We start from the raw sequence: 21,808 nt of genomic DNA on the forward strand, positions 1-21,808 counted from the left end.
ACACTAGTAATAAATAAAAATAAACATAATTTTATTTTAATTTCAATTGTATCAGTAAGGTATTCATCACGACGCAACACGTAAAAATGAATTTCTAGCAATGATACAATGATGTATGAAGCCATAGAGCACACGTGTTATCAAGGTTTGTACGACTTTTTAGCACTAAAATTCTACAGCACAAAAAAAAAAATCAAACATGGTCTTAGTACATAGGCCCCACGGTATTTTAAGTTATTGGCCTATTCTACTCATGGCAGTAAGACGCTGAAACAAGTGAGAATGTGTGAATTGGTTTCCCTGATCACCTTCATTTTTATTCTGAGAGCTGCTTTTACTTCGGAAAAGTGAATATCCGTGATTCAGGCGAGAGTAAAAGCAGTGTTGTATTACATATAAAACTGGCAAAACGGATGGTTTTGTTGAAAGAGTTCAATGATGGGGTTTGAACTGGGATGTTTTTTTCCCCCTCTAGGTAAGAAGCAGGGGGGCTCCTGAGCTGAAACTTGTTAATTTTAGCTCTGGGGACCCCATGCTTTCCAGGATAATTGCCTCCATAAGTGCTGCTGATTGCATCCTTGGCTGGGTGAACAATATGAAGGGTTAAATCTCCTGTGGCACGGGAGCCAATAGGAAGCTGCACTGTCATCCATCGCGGCATACCATTGGATGTGTGACGCAAGTGCTTTAAACCTGTTTAAGAAACCAGCAGCATCTTCAGGTGTAAGTATCTTGGGAAGCAGGAGGTCCCCGAGTTGAAATTAACAAGGTTCAGCGTTGAAGACCTCCTGCTCATTCTATTTTAAACAATGTAGGAATGCTTCTTTAAAGCAGCAGTCCAAGCTGCCTTTTTTTTTTAATTGTTATTATTTTTATTCCCTTTAATATGTGCATCAATACAATCCACACAATTATAAGTAATTAGCTAATTTGCCGATCGATCTGTTCTCCTGTGATCGATCTGCAAAGATTCAGCTCGGGGGTTCACTAAATGGCTGTCAGTGCAGAAGATGACCAAAGATACAAAGTTTTGTGGGGAAGATCATGTGACCAGGCAGTCACTAGATATAATTGGGGCACTGCTAGAGAGAGGGTAGGGTTCAAAAAGGGGTGTGCCAGAGGCTGTTTCAGAAGAGGAAGGGGATGTGACTTTGTAAATGATTGTTCTAGAAACAAAAAAGGCTTGTATGTATGCATATCTTTATTCACATAGCGCCATTAATGTACATAGCGCTTCACAGTTGTAATACACGTGACATAATTATATAAATAAAAAATAATAAAAATAACACATAATGGGAATAAGTGCTTCAGACATAAAAGTAACATTTAGGAAAAGGAGTCCATGCCCCGAAGAGCTTACAATCTAATTGGTAAGTAGGAAGAACGTACAGAGACAGTAGGAAAGTGTTCTGGTAAGTATGTCTGCAAGGGGCCAAGGTCAATGTATGAGGTGTATAGTATCAGCAATGGAGCTACTCGTATGCTTCGTTAAGGAGGTGGGTTTTAAGATGGGTCTTAAAGGTGGATAGAGAGGGTGCTAGTAGGTTATTGAGGGCAAGAGCTTTCCAGATGTGTGGGGCAGTCCATGAGACAGGTTTAAAGTGGGAGAGGGTTTCAGACACAAAAGGGGTAGAGAGAAGACATCCTTGAGCAGAACTTGTGGTGTATAGTGTGAAATTAGGGCTGAGCTGTAGGGAGGGTCAGAAGAGTAAAGCCTTAAAAATGAGGAGGAGAATTGAGTGTGTGATACAGGATTTGATAGGAGGCTAGGAGGGATTTCAGCAGAGGCTGAGACAGATTTAGGTAAGAGTAAAGTAATTCTGGCAGTAGTGTTTGGGATAGATTGTAGGCGAGGCAGGAAGCCCAGAGAGCAGAAGGTTACAGTAGTCGAGACTGGAGAGAATTAGGGCCTGTGTCAGAGTTTTAGCAGTAGAGCAACAGAGGAAAGGGCATATCTTTGTAATATTGCAGAGGAAAAAATTACAGGTTTTAGCAACCTTCTGAAAGTGAGAGATGAGTCGAGTGTGACCCCTAGGCAGTGTGCGTGTGATACTACTTATATGATAGTGCTTCCAACAATAATGTAGGAGTTAGTAGCGCCAAATTTGGGAGGAATGATGACGAGCTCCGTTTTTGACATGTTAAGTTTGAGTCGGCGGAGGGCCATCCAGGATTGGTTATATTTGACCCCAAAAGATGTGATTGGGTCACCCAGAGAGAGTATGTAAAGAGAAGAAAGAAGAGGTCCCAGGACAGAGCCCTGGGGTACCCTCAAAGAGAGATCGAGAGAGGAGGTGTTAGCAAAGAGACACTGAAAGTACGATGGGGGAGGTAAGAGGAGATCCAGGATAGAGATTTGTTACGGATACCAAGAGTATGGATAATGTGAAGGAGAAGAGGGTGCTCCACAGTATCACATACTGCAGAGAGGTCGAGTAATATGAGCAGAGTGTAATGACCTTTGTCTTTGGCAGCATGGATGTCATTCGATATTTTAGTGAGTGCTGTTTCAATGGAGTGAGCAGTGCGGAAGCCAGATTGTAGAGGGTCTAGGAGAGAATAGGTGGTGAGAAAATGGAGCAAGGCATTCAAGGAGTGTAGAGGCAAAAGGCAGGAGCGAGACAGGATGATAGTTAGAAAGAAAGGTAGGGTCAAGCTTACTGTTTTTGAGTAAGGGTATAACTGCATGTTTGAAGGAGGAGGGAAATGTACCATAGTAGAGGAAGGAGTTAAAAATGTGGGTGAGTGTAGGGATTAGAGTACAGTAGAAGCAAGAGATTTTAGGAGATGGGAGGGAATGGGGTCAAGAGGGAAAGTGGTAGAGGGAGAAGAGGAGATCAGCAACAATACATCCTCTGTGACAGCATAAAAAGAGCAGAGGATGGCAGGAGGAGAGTTAGGAAGAGGTGTAGGGTGGGAGGAGTATACAGAGGGAATGTCCTGATGTATGGATTCCACTTTTTCTTGAAATAGTCTGCAAAGTCCTGAGGTGAGATGGAGGAAGAAAAACAGGCAGCAGAGGATGGCCTGAGTAGGGAGTCAAAAACAGAGAAGAGTCGGCATGGGTTAGACTTGTGCATGTCGATTAGTCAAGAAAAGTAGGTTTGTTTAGCCTGGGAGATGGCAGAGTTGAAACAGGATAACATAAATTTGTAGTGAAGGAAGTCTGCGAGCATGTGAGATTTCCTCCAGAGGTGTTCAGAGGAACGAGTGCAGGAATGCAGCATGTGTGTGTGGCAATTTACCAGGGTCTGGGGTTAGAAAGGCGAGAACGGCAGAGAGAAAGAGGGGCATGTAGATCAAGAGAGGAGGACATGGCAAAGTTGTAGCTCCTGACCAGGATGTCAGGGTCTGGAGCAGAGCTGAGAGAGGAGAGGGAGGAGCGCAAAGTGGAATCAAAAGCTGGTAGGTTAATAGAGCATAGGTCTATGCAGAAACGAGGGGTAGATGGAGGTGGAGAAGTGGAGAAGTGACAGAGAAAAGGAGATGAGATGATGGTCAGAGAGAGGAAATTGAGAAATCAGAGAGGGAAAAGTTTTTTTGTGAATACAGGTCTAGGTAGTTACCATCCTTGTGGGTGCATGATGCAGTCCACTGTTGAAGGCTAAAAGAAGAGGTTAGCGGAAAGCGGACTAGGGTGACCACCTGCATCTGATTCAGTATCAATGATCACGGGTGGTTCAACCTGGGCGGAATTTTTATCCACTCTGATTGACCCGCGTGGCATCTGTTTGGTAGTCTTTACACTTATCGTCTTAGACCTCCCTTTCTTGACGTATTACTTTTTCTAAGCCACCGATTCTTCAGTTTATGGAGAAGTATCAAGTGATGTCTGGCGGGGTTTCTCTACTGCAGTTGCGTCGTCTGGAAGCTACATTCGTACCGTAGCACCTCGGCCTACAGCTCCCTTATCCCACATGGGCTTACTGTATGGATCCAGGTGTCACGCCGCACTCTGCGCGCTCCCGCCTTACCTCCGACCGCAATCAGGGGTTCCGCTCCCTGCAACACATGCCGGGACCCGCATCTACCGTCAGCAGCACTGCGCGCAAGCGCCCATCTAACACACAGTTTAATACGGGAGGGGAAGGTCCCGCCTCCTGGTTGCACCCGCGCACAGACGGCATCGGCACGCAGTGCGCGCACGTGACACATGCACAACGCACGCAAGCTCTGCATCAACTGACCTCATCGGTGATTCAGCCAGTACCTGTCTCCTGTACCGCTATGCCCAATCTCTGTTTGCGCTGAGGACAGGCCCCCGCTCCGCCTCTCCTCTCATTGGTGCTTCTCCCTCATATATGCTCAGCTGTGCCACTGGCACATTGGCTGAGCATAATCATAGTTGTGTTGTGTTTACCGCTCCTCTGCCTCCACAGTCTTGCCTTGTCCTGCTGTTCCTCGCTCTGTGTACCGACCCGGCTTCGCTTTTGGACTCCGCTCTTCCGTACTCCTGACCCAGGCTCTACGACTATTCTCCTCTCTCCAACCCTGACCTCGGCACCCGGACAATGACCATTCTCACCTCTCCAACCCAGACCATGGCTAATAGTACCTGCAACGATCCGTACCTCTCCAACCCAGACCCTGGCAAGTATATCGACTATCCGTACCTCTCCAACCCCGACCCAGCTACCTCGACCAACCTACACTCCAGACGCGCCCACGCGGCTGTGGGTGGTGTTTCTATCCATCCCCATCTCAGCCCTGCGGTCCCGCCTTGTTTGTGGTGAGCACAGCGTGACACTTACTCGTAAAATGTACGACCCCCTTTTCCATAGAGGGGTCATTTGCGACTGGTTTAGGATTTCTAAATTCCAGTACATCAGTCTTTTTGTCGTTCTCCTTTTTGTAGTTCGCAGCCCTGTAGTCTTGTGCCTTTTTCCCTTGCAAAGACTAGTGGGCAACTATGGTTGCATCTTTAGGGGCATGATCACCTACACTGTTCTGTCTTAATCTAGCCGAAGACTGAATCTTTATAGTGGCTAATTTCATCGTTAAGAAACTGGTTTGGGCCCCGTGGGTACGGTAACTGGACGGAATTTGTATTGTATGTCTCAGTCCAAATTCAGGTCTTTTTCCCTGTGTTTTATGTACCACTGGTTGTAGCACTGAGACAGTATTGTGGATGTGCTTATAGCAACGCACAGCTTGCTTGATTGTGACGTCAGACCTATATCCGGACTGAAACACACAAGCCGCTTCTTTCATTTTCCTGTAGCCTCCTTGCTACATACACTTCCTGACATGTGACGTGACTACAATTGCCGATTTGTTTCAAATGTTCATACAGTACTTCTTCCTTTCTGCTTGGATTTGAACAGCCAGAATGAAACCGTTTGTAAAAAAGCCTTTTCCACATGGTTTGGACATGCGAGAATGGCTTACAGAATAGCCAAGCATGCCGATCGGAAAGGGATCGTTTGACCCCATTTATACAAATCGTAGCTACTAGAACATCCCCCTCTGTTGGTTAATTATAAGTTAAGTGACTTTATGGAGCTTTGTTGATCTGGTCCTTTGTGCTCAAAACCACAGTGCTCTACCTCACTCAGTTATCAGCATAACTAAAAACATAGGGCGTTTAACTTCCGAGTTACCATAATACCACCAAAATATTCAGTCATCTTGATATAATTAGTAAATCTGGGGTTGCCGAGCCTATTGTTTCTTTTGATTGGTTAGAGAAAGAGAGATTGTGAGCAGAGCTCACCCAGTAGTTGGAACTTGACAAACAGGAGGTAATCCTTTGCCTTTATCTCGCTGGTTGCACATTTACTTAACCTATTTTATAACGTGATTTGCAGATGTATGGTGACTTGCATAATAACAGGTGTGAGGTTGCTTCACAAGTTATATTTCAGATACATACATTCAGCTTGTTCTTGGGCAGAATTCCTGCAACATATATCTGATGTACTTGCCTTTGAGTAAGGAATCGGGGAGCGCGTCCCCCGCGGCGCACTCCCTCTTTACCTGACGTCTCGCGCAACCCCGCTGTCCTTACAGTGCATGCGCTCTCCTGCAGGTGCTTTCTAGACGTCGCTTGCACATCAGCGTCGTATGGCGCGCACATGTGATATGTGCACCGCTCCCAAGCTGCGTGTCAACTTTCTCGATCATGCCCACCTGTCTCCTGTGTCTCTCCTCCTATCCGTGCCTCCGCTGAGGCCGCGCATCCACTTCGCCCCCCTCTCTCATTGGTCATGCTCTCCCATATACAGCTGCAGCGGCATATATTCAAAAAAATCACGGTGCCGTTTTCGTGTGCTCTGCTGTACTCCACGCAGCATGAACGCGGCCAATCGTCCCAGGCACCCACGCTTATCGCGATTGCTTTGTTGAATTTCGTGGATTCTGTTTCTTTGGGTGCAATTAAATGAATGAATTGCAATGTGTACAGTACTGTGCTACTGTGCTACTGTGTCAATTTAAGGTGTTTAAAAAACAGAACTCTAAAATTCCACTTTCTGCACTCTCGCCGCACTCGCGTCTTAATGCGGAAAGGTTGGAAGACATCCCGCGTCATGACAGCGGTATTCTGATGTACATTGGCGACACACTTTATTCGAGCTCGGCTAGTCCCACGAATTCGGGTATACTCGGGTGTATTGAGGTTTGTGACTGTTTTCTGCCCGAGTGCATTGAGGTATTTTCCAGGCAGGGATTGAAGCATTTTATTCCCGCTGGCTGCAATACTGCACAGTATATATATATACTGCATTACAATTCATGAATTTATGCCATCTGGTAGACACGCGAAGCATTGCAGCCTATTAAATCCTAATCATTATCATTTAACAGATCAGCCGCCCGTCAGCCAGGCATGAACCCAGGCTGGGAAGGCAAACGCAACGGGGCTTGTCAGAGGTGAGGAGCGGCGCATTCCAGGTATCTGCCAGGTACATACTGGGTATTTGCTCGAATAAAGTGTGTCGGTGCAGTACACAACACGTGATTGTTAGAAAGACGGCCGCTACAGCTGTATGCTCAGCTGTGCCACTTGCACTTTGGCTGAACATAGTTCCAGTTAGCGCTGTTCTCCCACTCCCTGGTTCCTTGTCCTGTCTTGCCTTGTCTCCTAGCTCCTTGTTTTAGATTGACCTCTTGTGTACCGACCCGGCTATTACTTTGGACTCTGCACTTCTGGCTTACCGACTCGGCTTACCTCTGACCTTCCGCATCTCTCCAATCCTGACCACGGCTTACGGACCTCTACGCTCCTGTTGGCTCCAACCCCTGACCACAGCCAAATTGACACTGACCATTCTACTCTCTCCAATCCTGACCCGGCTGCCTGACCATCCGCACTCCAGACGTGCCCCCGTGACTGTGGGTGGCATTTATACCCATTCCCACCTTAGTACCGGGGGCCTGCCTTGTTTGTGGTGAGCACAGCGTTACAGTATGCTCAGCCCCACAAATGTGGACCCCACTGAGGTGGGTCGGTCCCTGTCCTCAGTTGTGGACAGATGCTCCCAACTAGAGACTCATGTTGCTTCCCTTGAGCAATCCTTTGGGGCTCTTACTTTGCAACACCAACAGGTTAGTCCCCTGAGACCCACGACCCCTTGTTTGTCGTCACCAGACACCCATTTTTCTGCTGAATCCCATCTGCCTAATCCTAATCGCTACTCTGGTGATCCCCATGGGTGTCGGGGTTTCCTTAACCAATGTGCTATTCAATTTGAGTTAACCCCTTTTCGCTTCCTCTCTGCAAGATCTAAGGTGGCATACATTATCGCTCTACTTTCCGGAGACGCCCTGGCATGGGCTTCCCCCATCTGGGAGCGGAGACTGGAGCTGACACAGAATCTCGACCACTACACTATGGAATTCAGACGTGTCTTTGACACTCCAGGCCGTAATGTGACTGCTGCATCTTCTCTATTTCACCTTTCCCAGGGTTCGCGCCCAGTCGCTCGTCATGCTTTGGAGTTTCGTACCATAGCAGCTGAAACCGGCTGGAACAATGAGGCTCTGTCAGCCGCCTTTTGGCAAGGTTTATCTGACTCTCTTAAGGATGAACTAGCTGCTCAAGAACGCCATGCTGACCTTAAGGAACTTATTGCTGTCTGCATTAGAGTGGACCAACGTCTTCAGGAGAGGAAGGCCGAACGTTCTCGCTCTCAGCCGCTTCCGGCCAGATTACCGGCTTTTCATTTTTCACCTACAGATCCGATGCCTCTTGATGATCCGAAACCGGTTATCCTTCTCGGAGAGGCAACGCAGACGTACCAATGGACTTTGTCACTATTGTGGTCACTCTGACCATCAAGTCCTTTTCTCCCCGCTCAAACTGGGAAACGCCAGCGCTCAGTGAGGTATCGGGAATTTCGTTGGGCACTATCTCTCCTTCCCCAACTTCAAAAGGTTGGTGTAGTTCGCTCTCCTAATATGGATATTATTATAGTGACTATGGTGCATTGGAGGAGAGTAATATAGTAAGAACAGTTTAATCCAAGAGGGATCAGAAAGATCCTCCCAAAATATGCACTCTATAGTAAATCAATGTGTAATTGAACTTAGGTGAGTCCTGCAGATAATTAAACTGCTATGGCTCTTGTGTGGACTTTGGATCACATAAAATAAAATAATAAACTTTATTACATCAATTAATTATCTAGTGACATGTGTATGATGTTTATTATACAGTGAATAATATACTAAAAATCCCCGTAGTGGAGTTGGAGTAGTATAGGTAGATTAGGATAATTGCAATTGGTAGCAGTTTTGTTATTTCATTGTATGCATTAATAGGCTTGTCACAAAACAATTGTATCCAGAAGTGACTACTCAGACATCATATAAAGGTGTGGTAAGTACACCTGTGTCCCTAGGTGATACTTGAATAATTTCTGTATCTAATACCTTATAGAGAACATATCTCTTGACAGTTTAGCAAGATGTATCTCTTAAGGGTACCTAGGATAACATAATAGTAACCAACACTTTTAGGCACTATATAGCTGTAGTGATAACGGAGTTGACACTTATAGCTATAAATGTTGCTAAAATACACCATATGGTCTCGGTTATAATTAACCAATAAAGGAACTTGATGCAATATAATTCCTAAGATAACAATGCAATGACCAAACAGGCGTAAGTATTAAGTGGCTATGGTGTAATTACTAGATAACTTGCTGTATGTTCAAATTGAAGTAACACTCATAGCCTATGGTATGGTATGTTACTGTATAACATATATGGTATTATATGAGCTAACATTTTGTTGCCGCATAATGTACCCTGGCCACGGAGGACCTCAGGCCGAACAACACAATAGAAATATATACGAGCCTTATTCCACAGATCAGCTGTCGCAACTCCGTGACGTCATCACTCGTGACGTCCTACTTTCTCGATGCGCGTTTCGCGAGGTAAACTCGCTTCTTCAGGGGGGGAGGAGTCTTCCCCAGAAATCCGTCACACTCAGATTATGCTTCCCATCTCCCTCAAAGGGGTCAACTTCCAGGTCACTACCTCTGCCTTTATTGATTCGGGTTCTGGGGGCAACTTTATTGACCATAGCTTCGCTCTCAAACATAACATTCCTCTCATTCGTAAAGTCGTGCCTGTCGGATTGGAAGCCATAGACGGACGCCCGCTTCAACCGGCCTTCATCTCTCTGGAAACCAGCAAATTAACTCTTCTTACTACAGATGGCCATCAGGAGGAGATTTCCCTGGATGTCATCCATTCTCCATCTGTTAAGGTAATTCTAGGACTGCCATGGTTACAGCAACATAATCCGCAACTTGATTGGACTGATAAAGAACCCATCCAATGTAGTCCCCGTTGCATCAAGACTTGCTTAAACCCTACTCAACAGATCTGCAGTCTAATTATGTATGTATGTATGTATGTCTTTATTTGTATAGCGCCATAAAATGTACATAGCGCTTCACAGTAGTAATACATGTCATATAAATAACAAATATAAATAACAGATCATGGGAATAAGTGCTTCAGACATACTGTAAAAGTAACATTAAGGAATGAGTCCCTGCTCCGAGGAGCTTACAATCGAATTGGTAGGTAGGGAGAACGTACAGAGACAGTGATATTTAAACCCAAAAGATGTGATTAGGTCACCTAGAGAGAGTGTGTAGAGAGAAAAGAGAAGGGGTCCCAGGACAGAGCCCTGGGGTACCCCCACAGAGAGATCAATAGAGGAGGAGGAGGTGTTAGCAAAAGAGACACTGAAGGTACAATGGGAGAGGTAAGAGGAGATCCAGGATAAAGCTTTGTTCCGAATACCAAGAGTATGGAGAATGTGAAGGAGAAGAGGGTGGTCCACGGTGTCGAATGCTGCAGAGAGGTCGAGTAATATGAGCAGAGTGTAATGACCTCTGTCTTTGGCAGCGTGGAGGTCGTCAGTTATTTTAGTGAGGGCTGTTTCAGTAGAGTGAGCAGTGCGGAAGCCAGATTGTAGAAGGTCTAGTACAGAATAGGTGTTGAGAAAGTGTAGCAATCGAGAGAATACAAGACGTTCAAGGAGTTTGGAGGCAAAAGGCAGGAGGGAGACAGGTCGATAGTTAGAAGGACATGTAGGGTCAAGCTTGCTGTTTTTGAGTAATGGTATAACGGTTGCATGCTTGAAGGATAGAGGAAAGGTACCAGAGTAGAGGGAAGAGTTAAAGATCTGTGTGAGCATAGGGATTATAGAAGGAGCAAGAGGTTTTAGGAGATGGGAGGGAATGGGATCAAGAGGGCAAGTGGTAGAGGGAGAAGAGGAGATCAGCAGTGATACATCCTCCTCCGAGATAGCAGAAATAGAGTCAAGAAAGATAGGAGGAGAGTTGGGAAGCATTGTGGGATGGGAGGAGGCAACAGATGGGATGTTCTGCCGTATGGACTCCACCTTTTTCTTAAAAAAGTCAGCAAAGTCTGGAGGTGAGATGGAGGAAGAAGAGGAGGCAGCTGAGGGTGGTCTGAGTAGAGAGTCAAAGACAGAAAAGAGACGGCGTGGGTTAGACTTGTGTGTGTTGATTAGTGATGAAAAGTAGGTTTGTTTAGCCTGAAAGAGGGCAGAGTTGAAACAGGATAGCATAAATTTGTAGTGAATGAAGTCTGCGAGCATATGAGATTTCCTCCAGAGGCGTTCAGAGGAACGAGTGGAGGAACGCAGCATGCGTGTGTGGGAGTTTAGCCAGGTCTGGGGTTAGAAGGGCGAGGACGGCAGAGAGAAAGTGGGGCATGAAGATCAAGAGAGGAAGATAAGGCAGAGTTGTAGTTCCTGACCAGGTTGTCGGGGTCTGAAGCAGAACTGAGAGAGGAGAGGGAAGAGCGTAAAGTGGAATCAAGAGCTGGTAGGTTAATAGAGCGCAGGTGTTCTGCAATAACGAGGGCGAGATGGAGATGGAGAGAAGCGAGAGAGAGAAAATGAGATGAGGTGATGGTCGGAGAGAGGAAAAGGGGAAATGGAGAAGTCGGAGAGAGAGAAGTTTTTAGTGAAAACCAGGTCTAAGTAGTGGCCATCCTTGTGGGTGCTGGCTGCAGTCCACTGTTGAAGGCCAAAAGAAGAGGTTAGAGAAAGAAAGCGGGAAGCCCAAGGGAGAGAGGGGTCATCAATGTGGCAGTTGAAGTTCCCAAGGAGAAGAACAGGGGAGTCTGAGGAGAGAAAGAAAGAGAGCCAGGATTCATAGTGAGAGAGAAAGGCAGAAGGGGGATGAGTAGAGGAAGGTGGGCGATAGATGACCGCCACATGGACCGGGAGAGGAGAGAAGATCTGGACTGTGTGAGCCTCGAAGGAGGGAAAAGCAAGAGAGGGGGGAATAGAAACTGTTCTGTAACGGCAGAGAGAGGAGAGCAGGAGCCCCACGCCTCCACCCCTGCCACCAGGGCGTGGAGTGTGGGAGAAGGAAAGGCCACCATAGGAGAGGGCATCTTCCAGAGCAGAGTCAGACTGAGTGAGCCAGGTCTCAGTTATAGCAAAGAGAAGCAGGGAGTGAGAGAGAAAGAAGTCATGCACAAAGAGGAACTTGTTAGAGAGGGAGCGAGCATTCCAAAGGGCACAGGAGAAAGGGAGAGAGGAGGGAGGGTGGCAGGGGATGGGTATGAGGTTAGAGGGGTTGACACCAGAAGGAGTAGAAGTTGCATGTGGAAGGCGAGGACGAGAGCAAGTAGAAATAAGGCAGGGACCAGGATTACTCCCGGCTCTACCCGAAGTCTATGCTGAATTCAAGGATGTGTTCGATAAGGTATGATCCGAAGCTCTTCCCCCTCATCGCACTTTCGACTGCCCTATTGATCTCTTGCCAGGTTCCATCTTACCCAGAGGTAAATCTTATCCCCTGTCTCTACCTGAAACCAAAGCCACGTCGGAGTAGATTCAAGAGAATTTAAAGAAAGGGTTCATTCGCAATTCCTCATCCCCAGCCGGAGCAGGGTTTTTCTTCGTTAAGAAAAGGATGGTTCTCTTCACCCTTGCATAGACTATACGGGGTTAAACAAGATCACCTTAAAGAACCGCTACCCGCTTCCCCTTATCTCTGAGCTTTTTGATCACCTCCAAGGAGCCACCATCTTTTCAAAATTAGATTTGCGTGGTGCTTATAATCTTGTACGGATAAGACATGGTGACGAGTAGAAGACGGCCTTGAATACCAGAGACGGCCATTACGAGTATTTAGTCATGCCCTTTGGGCTGTGGAATGCCTCGGTTGTTTTTCAAGAATTTGTTAACGACATTTTTCGGGATCTCCTGAACCTTTTTGTTATCGCCTACCTTGAAGAGGGGAGAGAGAGAAGGAGCAAAATAAATCAATAATACATCATAAATGGGGATGCTATTAGACAAATACCATTATAATATTTATTGTGAAGTGATGCCATTTGTTTTAGAAATACATTTTTATGTGTCTCGGTTTTTACTTTTGGAAATCTGGTCACCCTATATGTGGTGGGGTGTTAAGTTTATTTACTATGCTTTTGGAAATAACTTTTATAAATGTTCGTCTCATTGTAATCTATCTCATGTTTGAAGATTTAATAATACAGTTTCTTGCGATTGCCCTAGGACTACAGTCACAAAGCTAGCCTTTTGCCAGATGGCAGAATAAAAGACTGCTCCGGCACAATTTATCGTGGTCCAACTCAGTGGGTTAAAGCCCTTCTAGGAAATGAAATTTCTGTTTCCTGGAAATATGTAAGCAGCAAGGTAAGTCTGTTCTCATTTCACTATAATTATTCAGAGTTCAAGATTTTCAACATTTTTGTGAATGGTACATTACATAGAATGCCACATTCACATGTCACACTTCAATGTTTCCTGACACAGAAAAAAGACTATTTATTGTCAATAGGAAATCAAGATTATCTTCTGCTCGACAATGTTTGGTGTAAAACATTTAGCTTTTACATACTTTCAGCAGAAATGTTTGTACCGTGTACAGATACAAATGAAATTCCAAAAAATTGCATCTGTTGCTATTATCTACAGCAAGGGTGCACAAACTTTTCAGTCTGCGCCCCCTGCCTGCTCTCCCCCCTGGTCGCGAACACCCCCCCGCTCCCCTCCTTACCTGTTTTCCGGCGTCTTCTGACGTCACAACGTCATGTGACATCGCGGTGCCATGGGAGGCGACATCATGTGATCTCATGGTGTAATTTGACATCACGTTGCCATGGTGACGCATCACCAGAAGCCGCCGGAGACCAGGTAAGGGAACTTACAGATTCTTCACGCACGCTCCCCATCATTTAATTTAAATGCTTTGGGGAAGAACGCGGGCCTCTGTAAGCGCCGTGCCCCCCCAAATTTTTTTTGCTCACCCCTGATCTACATCTACAGTACACGAGTTACACTCACGTTTTTATTTTCCCTTATTAACAGGTTGTACGATACATTGGAGTATTATGTTGTACCTAACAGCCGGCAGACAGGCTCTGCTTGTCTGTTGATTTCTCGATTTACTGTTGATGATTTACAGACTTTACAATTGTGCTTTTACGATGTAAAATACCGAAGCGAAACATGTTCCTGAGAAAAATGTTCTTGTAGAACATTTATGAGTTACTGTACCGGTATTATACTTCCCCTATTGTTTAACCCACTGTAAAATAGCAGCATCTTTATCCATTTGTGTTCCCCACTCATTTTATTTGTATCTATTATAAATTTACATTATTTATTTTTTATTTCAATAATTTTTCCTTTATATCATTACTCAATAAGGTTGACTATTTTGCAAGCCATTCTCTCGTCCATAACTTTTCTGGCACTTTTTTGCCATTTCATACTGTCGTGTACCATTTGCCTAGCTCCATTCCAACATAGGGTTTACATTGTTCTATATAGTGTATAGTATGAACAATCAGATACTGTAGGTATTGAAGGCATGCAACTTGGGCCTTTCCTGCTTACCCTCCACTAGCGGGGAGATCTTTTAGTTTGCTTTTTCTCTGTGTCTGGAGAGATACAGTCATCTAAAATAAAAGATAGAAATGTTAGATTAAAAAGTAATTAGATGAACATTAGTTGTTATATCATCTAATGCAGTGTTTCTTACCTTTTTGGGACCTTTTTTGAACCTTCAGACCCCTAGACCCTCAAGTATTTATGCCTTATAATAATATATAATGTATGTTACTAGAACTACAAACTACATGCCAAAGGTTTGATTGTCCCACTACTTTTTTTTGTTGTCAAAATGACTGCAACTAGTGAATGTACAAGAACACAATGCTTTACTTTATGCAGCTCAATGCAAATCCACTATCTCTTATATTTCCATCATTCTTTGAATGGAACTATTACTTCTAACTTCTTAGCTGCCTCTAGATTGTAAACTCTGTGAGCAGCACCCTCTTTACCTCTCTGTATCTGTGCATGCTTTTCCATATTTGATGTAACTATTTATGTAATGATCAAATCTCTGTACCCCCATTGTACCGCGCTGTAGAATATGTCGGCGCTTTACAAATAAACGATGATAATAATAATAATAATTAAGACCCACAGCATATTACAATACATTACTGCTCCTTGTGGCCTCATAGCGAGGCCCTCGAGTAAACCTATATATTGATTACTATACCCCTCATACGTCCCATTATAGTGGAACATTTTATTGAGAAGGTTAATAATCTGAGCACACAAATTAGTAATTGTTGCAATTTGCTAATATTTCACATGACATTTGTATTATTTGTGCAGGTGACATACTTTGGGAAAGAGCTATCAAGTTTTATTACCCGGGAGGACTTTGCTCCTAAGGATCTCACATTACCTGCTCAGCAAAGGCAAACTCCAGGTGAGGACACACTAAAACAAATTCACCTGGCATGGTGTCTCTGATCTGCAATTTCTGTGACCAGACGCAAGTTGTGTTTGCAACATTAATAGATGAGAATACAGCACCTTCCATTCTTTGTACAATTATGTGAAATTAATATAATAGCCATGTGCAAAATCCAATAAATGACCTTTTACAGATCACAGGATCTCACTTATAAGATGGTCATTCCAATAATAATGACTTTTTCTTATATAATGCTGATGCTGTACTCTGCTCTGTACACAATGAAATACAGTACAGCATTGATAAAAAAAAGAAATTGCAAGGTAAATACAGAGCTTAGTGCTACAGACATTAGGGACAATTTGAGAAGGTATTATTGAAGGAGCAACGTTTCTGTCTCCTACATTGGTTTTATCAAGATAGCTGTCTCTTCAGTACAAATGAAGAGTTTACAGTGTATAGATGTAGGGCACTCATGATATCTTCAGTTGGATAACTGCCACGGCTGCTCGATACATTGCAGAAATGTAGTTAGTAGTTGGGGAAGACGCGGCACTCACATGAACGCATATCTTCAGAGCTCAGTAATAGTTAATGCAGGGATTTTATCCTACATTTGTGAGGTCATAGCTAAACTTGGATAAACAATGGTGAGAGTAACAGAGCACTACTCAGAAACATCCAAACTTGAAGGAAAAAATTATGAAAAATGAAAGTGCGTATTGCATAAAAAATTGATTATTTATTGGTCATGGGACAAACAGATAGCGAAGGCGTTGCCCCACCAACGCGTTTCGTGCCAAAACCGCTTTCTCAGGGTACACATAACAGCCTGCCAGAAGTATATTTATTGGCAAATAGTAAAATAGCTAAACCAATCACAAAATATACCTGGGATCCGCCCCGCAGCGCACCCATCAACACCTGTAGCGTCATCATGATGCGCGCGGCATCCCGAATGCTAACCCCGCCCCTGGGCGCACTCACCCAATGAAACACTGAGCATCAGCCTGGGAAGTCCGCGCTCGCGCAATGATTAACTCCTGGCACGCTCACTGTAATGCATGGAGAGAATGCCCACAGCACAGGGAACAGCCCGACATGTGTGGGCGCATGCACACCGATCCATGCCCATGTTGTGTGAGCGCGTGCGATGCGTCCTGATTTGAAGAAAATAATAAAACTGTATTCAAAAAGTACAAACTGACAAACACTTGAATAAAGAAACAAACCATCGATGTAGTGTACACACTAGTTGTACCTGAATTGGTTTGTATAATAGAATAACTTTACCTATGTAAATAAACACCTAGAGCTAAGTATACATAGAGCTGCAGATCAGAATGTATATTGTAAATAATTAAAACAATAATAATGTTCTCAAATGTCCTTTGAACTCCATATAGAGTGTATTTATGGTAAAGCAACAATCAATAATGATTGCGCTTAATATGTTTTTTAAAAAAAAGCATATATTTAGCTATTCAAACCTATAAGTTAACCCAAGGTAAGGACATGTGTGAACATAGTAATGTACCTTAAAAAACACATATTAACTCTGGTTTGTATGGTGTAAAGTCCCAATGCTAACATGGAGTGACTTTGCAAAGTTAGATAATTCAATGTTTAAGTTGTCAATCATACTGATAGTATATCAGCAAATTATAAAGCCAATTTCCACAAGGAGTCACTCTCAAAAATTCTAATTCATCCGAGGTGAAGAGCACTTCTCCATACTAACCATGATTTTAAAGTTGGTGTCTTATAAGTAACAAAGCATCCCATTACCTAATTAAAATATTTGAATTAACAAGAATGTGACAATAAACAAGTCTGGACCAATAGAGATTATAAAGGAATGTAGGTATAGAAGAGAGAAAATGGACTGAATGACAACAGATTATGCTTAACTCAATATATACAGACTGGAATACTGTTTATCAATAAATCATTATACATATTTCATTAAAAGCCATATTCTATATCGTGTGATAACCTAATTTAGGGACCATGGTCTTTAGACCAAATGGGACCATGGTCTTCATAGTGAATATCCAGAACAACTCACGACGATCCAAAGCATTAATTCTGTTACCACCCCTAGTAGATGATGGTACTTGCTCAATCCCTGAAAACGAAAATGCATCTATACCTCATGAGTATAACATGTAAAATGATAAGAAACCGGATGTGTCAAGTCCCCCTTTTCAATGAGTCACACATGTTCCATGATTCTCACTTTAAGAGCTCGAGTAGTACGACCCACATACTGTTTGCCACAGCGGCAGGTCAGCAGATAGACCACAAAACGCGTATTACAATTACTAAACGTTCTGGCTCCAAACCGCCGACCTGTCTCTGTGGACGAAAAGTTAGACCCTATATTCATGTATTTGTACATTTTGCAGTGTAGACATGTATATGTCCCTTTGGGGAGGGGGTTACTACTAGTACTTTTTGATTCAAATAGACTGGGGGACACATAGTTGGCAATAGTTTTAGCTCGCCTGACAACAAACATTGGTCCCTCCTGAAAAATCTCTTTTAGGGCTGGGTCAACTGATAAAACATTCCAATGTTGTGTAACAATATTTTTTTTATCAGTTCTGCTTGTGTACTATATTGGGTAATAAACAGTGGTGTTTCAAGAGATGAACACTTTTAATGAGTCTTTCTTTGAAACATAGTTGATCTTTCCATCACCGCCACTTCTTTGTAGGCCCTGTTGAGATCTGCCCTATTGTAACCTCTACTCAGAAACCTGTTGAAAAGGTCTCTAGATTGTCATTAAAAATCATCATGGTTAGAACAGTTACGCTTGAGTCTGATAAACTGTCCCTTAGGGATTCCCTTTATTAAAGATTTGGGCAGCTATCAGCTCTTAAGAATGTATTTCTGGAGTTTATTTTATGAAAAATGTCACTGAATAAGCTTGTATTGATCAATAAATAAATACAAATCTAAATAATGAATATGATTTAAATTTAAATCATTATTATTAATGTGATTAATAAAAAATAAAAGTGATTGTGCTCCCCCTTTTCAAATGAAAATAAGATCATCTATAAATCGTTTATAAATTATGATATGATCTCTAAAAGGATTACCATCTCCAAACATGTGGAACGACTCCCACCATCCAAGAAATAAGTTGGCATATGATGGTGCAAAACTGGTTCTCATGGCCGTTCCACGTGTTTGGAGGTAGAAAACCCCATCAAACACACAATAATTGTGCGTGAGTAAGTAATAAACAGAATCTGAAATGTAGGTGCACTGTGCCAGTGAAAGAACAGATTTAACCAAAAAGAATTTGACAGCTGCCACCCCTTGTTGATGTTGAATCACCGTATATAGGGAAGTCACATCAAGCGTAACCCATAAGTAGTTTTTATCCCATATGATAAATTCTAGTTATTTAAGGAGGTCACCACTGTCCCTTATGTAGGAGGGTAAAGCTTGAACAAAATCTTGTAAATTTGTGTCTACATATTGTGATGTCCACACCACGTTGTGGCATTTTTTAGTCCCAGATAAAGGCAGGAAACGTCGTATTTTCTATTCAGGGATTAAATCAAATGCTAACAGGCCCACCGTCCCTTTAAAATCAAAACAACACATACAAATAATACCTATTTCCTTTTGGGAAAGTTAACTACACCATAGCTTTCACCCTCACTAACTGCATGGCTAGCTAAGCTGGTTCCCAACCCCAAAACATGCCCTGGCATATGCAATTATGTAACAGTCTCTGCATACAACAATAAAGTGTTTTTGCTTATCTGTCAGTCCTTTGGAGCAGACGTCCCTGCTTCAGCACGGCCTTGTCGTCCTTTCTTCTTAAGGAAACTCAGTCCAACGTTGAGCCCACAGAAACTCCTCTATAGGTCCTCTGTAACCAGCTTCCGCAGCTAGGGAGCATTTCTATCTCTCCCTTATCTGGGGAAAACAGTCTCTCAGCATAGCTGCTTTCAGTCTGTCTTTTAAACCACTTCCTTCTTCACTCAAGGAGTCTGATTAACTCCATTAGTTAGCAGCTGCTTATGGCTTCTCTTTGAGGAATTAACTCTCTGTGGACTGGAAAGCACACTTACTGCACTATTCCAGCCCCTAGAAGACAGTGATGGTATCACAATATCTTGATAAACCATCTCCCGAAGATCCAATACTAGAGACTATTGGCCTCCCTGGAGGGGAGACCAATGTCTTATGGATCTTTGGGAGAGGGTGAAAAATAGGGATAACAGGGTGATCTTTATACAGAAAATGTAGTTCCTGTTGGTCCAATAAACCCAAAATACTCCCTAGCTCTAATAATGACTTAAGGTCCATCAGAAAAGGGGCAGTGGGATCTCCTCGAAGAGTGACATATGAAGTTGAATCTCCAAGTTGACGGAGACCCACCGCCTTGTATTGGCAACTGTCTTGGACTACAATTGCCCCTCCCTTATCAGCTCCTTTTTATCACTATGTGTTTGTTAGATTTAAGGGTTTCTAATGCATATTTTTCATCTCTGGTGAGATTATCTATTGGCTGAGTTAAGGACGAGCTAAACTTGGCATTACGCACATCCAGACTCTGAAATAGGTCTTTTACAGGGTCTGGATAATTGTAAGACGACAGTTAGGTATGATTTAACCAACATATTGTTACTTACCTGGTTCTTTTCCTCTCCTGTCTTCTCTTTTTTTACTTTAATTAAACAACTATTAAGGGACCTGATAGAAGTAATGCCACCTTTTGGGTAAAACTGGTTTAACGCCATGTTATTTGATGCTAACGCATGGCCGTGTTAAAGTAACATGGCATTAAGCCTGTGCTAATGAGATAACCAACGGCAATTGTTTTTGCATATACCCGTAAATTCTATTTAGGTAAGGTCACGTTATTTGCCCTGATGTAACACATCTCTGTGGATCTGCCCCATGGACTTGCAGAATAGTTGAAAAAGTATTAATTTACAGGATCAACATTTGGGTCCTCCACTTTTCCCCCAAACATTCTGCAAGTCCCTGTGAGCGATCTAGGACATTTTTTTGTGGCTGTTTATGACCTCACCTCGCCACCAGTACACTCATCCGCCGTTGCTATAATAAGTAATTAACTTTAACTCTTACCCTAAACTCTAGCCCCTTACCCTAAAACCCCTAAAGTTAACACCCTACCTTAAATGCTGAAACCCATAAAGTTCACCCCTGGCCCTAACCGCTAAAACCCCTAAAACTTACCTTATTTTAGAAGCGGGGGCGGCTCAGTGTCCAGCGGCAGATCGGCTGCGGGGCAGAGGGTCCATCTGCAGCCGAATGCCGGTGGCTATTTGGATTTGGCCACGGTCAAATGTCCCATTCCACCTGTGAGTGCCACTTCTTTCTCAACTACTAGCTTACAGTCTACACAGGGTAAGTCAAGGGGAATCCAGGTGCACATACAGTAGGATTATATATTTATGGTGGGCATAAGCAGAAGTCACTATTTGTAGAGTAGATTTACAGGTTCTGCCTTAACAAAACAACTGTGAACACTACTTCAGCATTATATTATACCATGTTGTAAATTACGGTTGTCATTATCCCAAAACTGGCCATTCTTTAATTCAAAAGTATAACGTTATGTTAACATAATTTTCTGTTTTATTGTCTCTTTACTTTTCTTTGAATGATTGGCCTATGCATTTCCTTTTCTATGAGCTTAGCTCCTTTCTTCCATAAGTTGTACTTCTACCTTTTGATTCCTCCTATTCACTTTAGCTGTCCCTCACGCATGGATAATAAACCAAAAAAACTGCCCAAAACCGACCTGAGTGTGACTACACACAACTGTGCTGCAGAGTATTAAATGTATTTTTTTATCAGCCCGTTTGTGTTGACCACCCCAACCACTTACAGTATGTAATTCAGCATATTTCCCAGTCCATCATGACTGAACAGGATACTAATAAGATTGGGGTCAGTCTTCCATCTTCCACTCACATGGCTGAGGCCCAGATCAACAAAAGGGTGCTAAACTTTAGCCCGCCTTAGCTCCCATTCATAGGAACAGGAGTAAAAGCGTGCAAAAGCTTAGCACCCTTTTGTAGATCTGGACCTGCATGTCTTAAACTCAGTTGTATGGTCTGCATACAGTAATCTTACTTATTCTGCAAAGAAGAGCCCTGTGAGGTCTTGAAATCCATTTATTCAGTATGAACATATGTCAACTCTTAATGTATGATGTACTTGTGTACAGCTGAGGTGAGCAACCTTAACCTGAAGAGTTATACGCAGCCCCTAACTCAAAGTGTAATCCTTTTCAGACGGTATATAATGTTATGTTGATGCTATGAGATGAATGCTATTTATCGTGTGTTGCACTTTCAAGTAACTATACTTCAATGTCTTCTTTTTTTAATTTCCATAATGTGTGTTGACACTTGTCCTGAAAAAGTGGCACATGCACTCTGCAGTATGTGAGGGCTGCATTGTGGTCCTTTCATTAGCTTTGGTTATAAACCATCAATTTATACAGTAGCATGCAGTACTTTACACTATAAATGTACAAACACAAACAAAATGCAACC

At 43.2% G+C, this 21,808-nt stretch overlaps 1 protein-coding gene across 2 annotated transcripts in view; it reads left to right on the top strand.

Moving 5' to 3' along the window:
• Positions 1-21,808, top strand: part of ANKRD31 (ankyrin repeat domain 31) — a 150,691-nt gene that overhangs the window by 125,889 nt on the left and 2,994 nt on the right. The window contains exons 27-28 of one of the 2 annotated variants that reach the window (XM_075591508.1): positions 13,028-13,168; positions 15,167-15,263. In XM_075591508.1, coding sequence (XP_075447623.1) covers positions 13,028-13,168; positions 15,167-15,263 — 238 coding nt within the window. The remainder of the gene's footprint in view (positions 1-13,027; positions 13,169-15,166; positions 15,264-21,808) is intronic. The other variant, XM_075591519.1, reaches the window with a different exon arrangement.

Source organism: Ascaphus truei, chromosome 1 (genome assembly GCF_040206685.1).
Source record: "Ascaphus truei isolate aAscTru1 chromosome 1, aAscTru1.hap1, whole genome shotgun sequence".
Classification (NCBI taxonomy): Eukaryota; Metazoa; Chordata; class Amphibia; order Anura; family Ascaphidae; genus Ascaphus; species Ascaphus truei.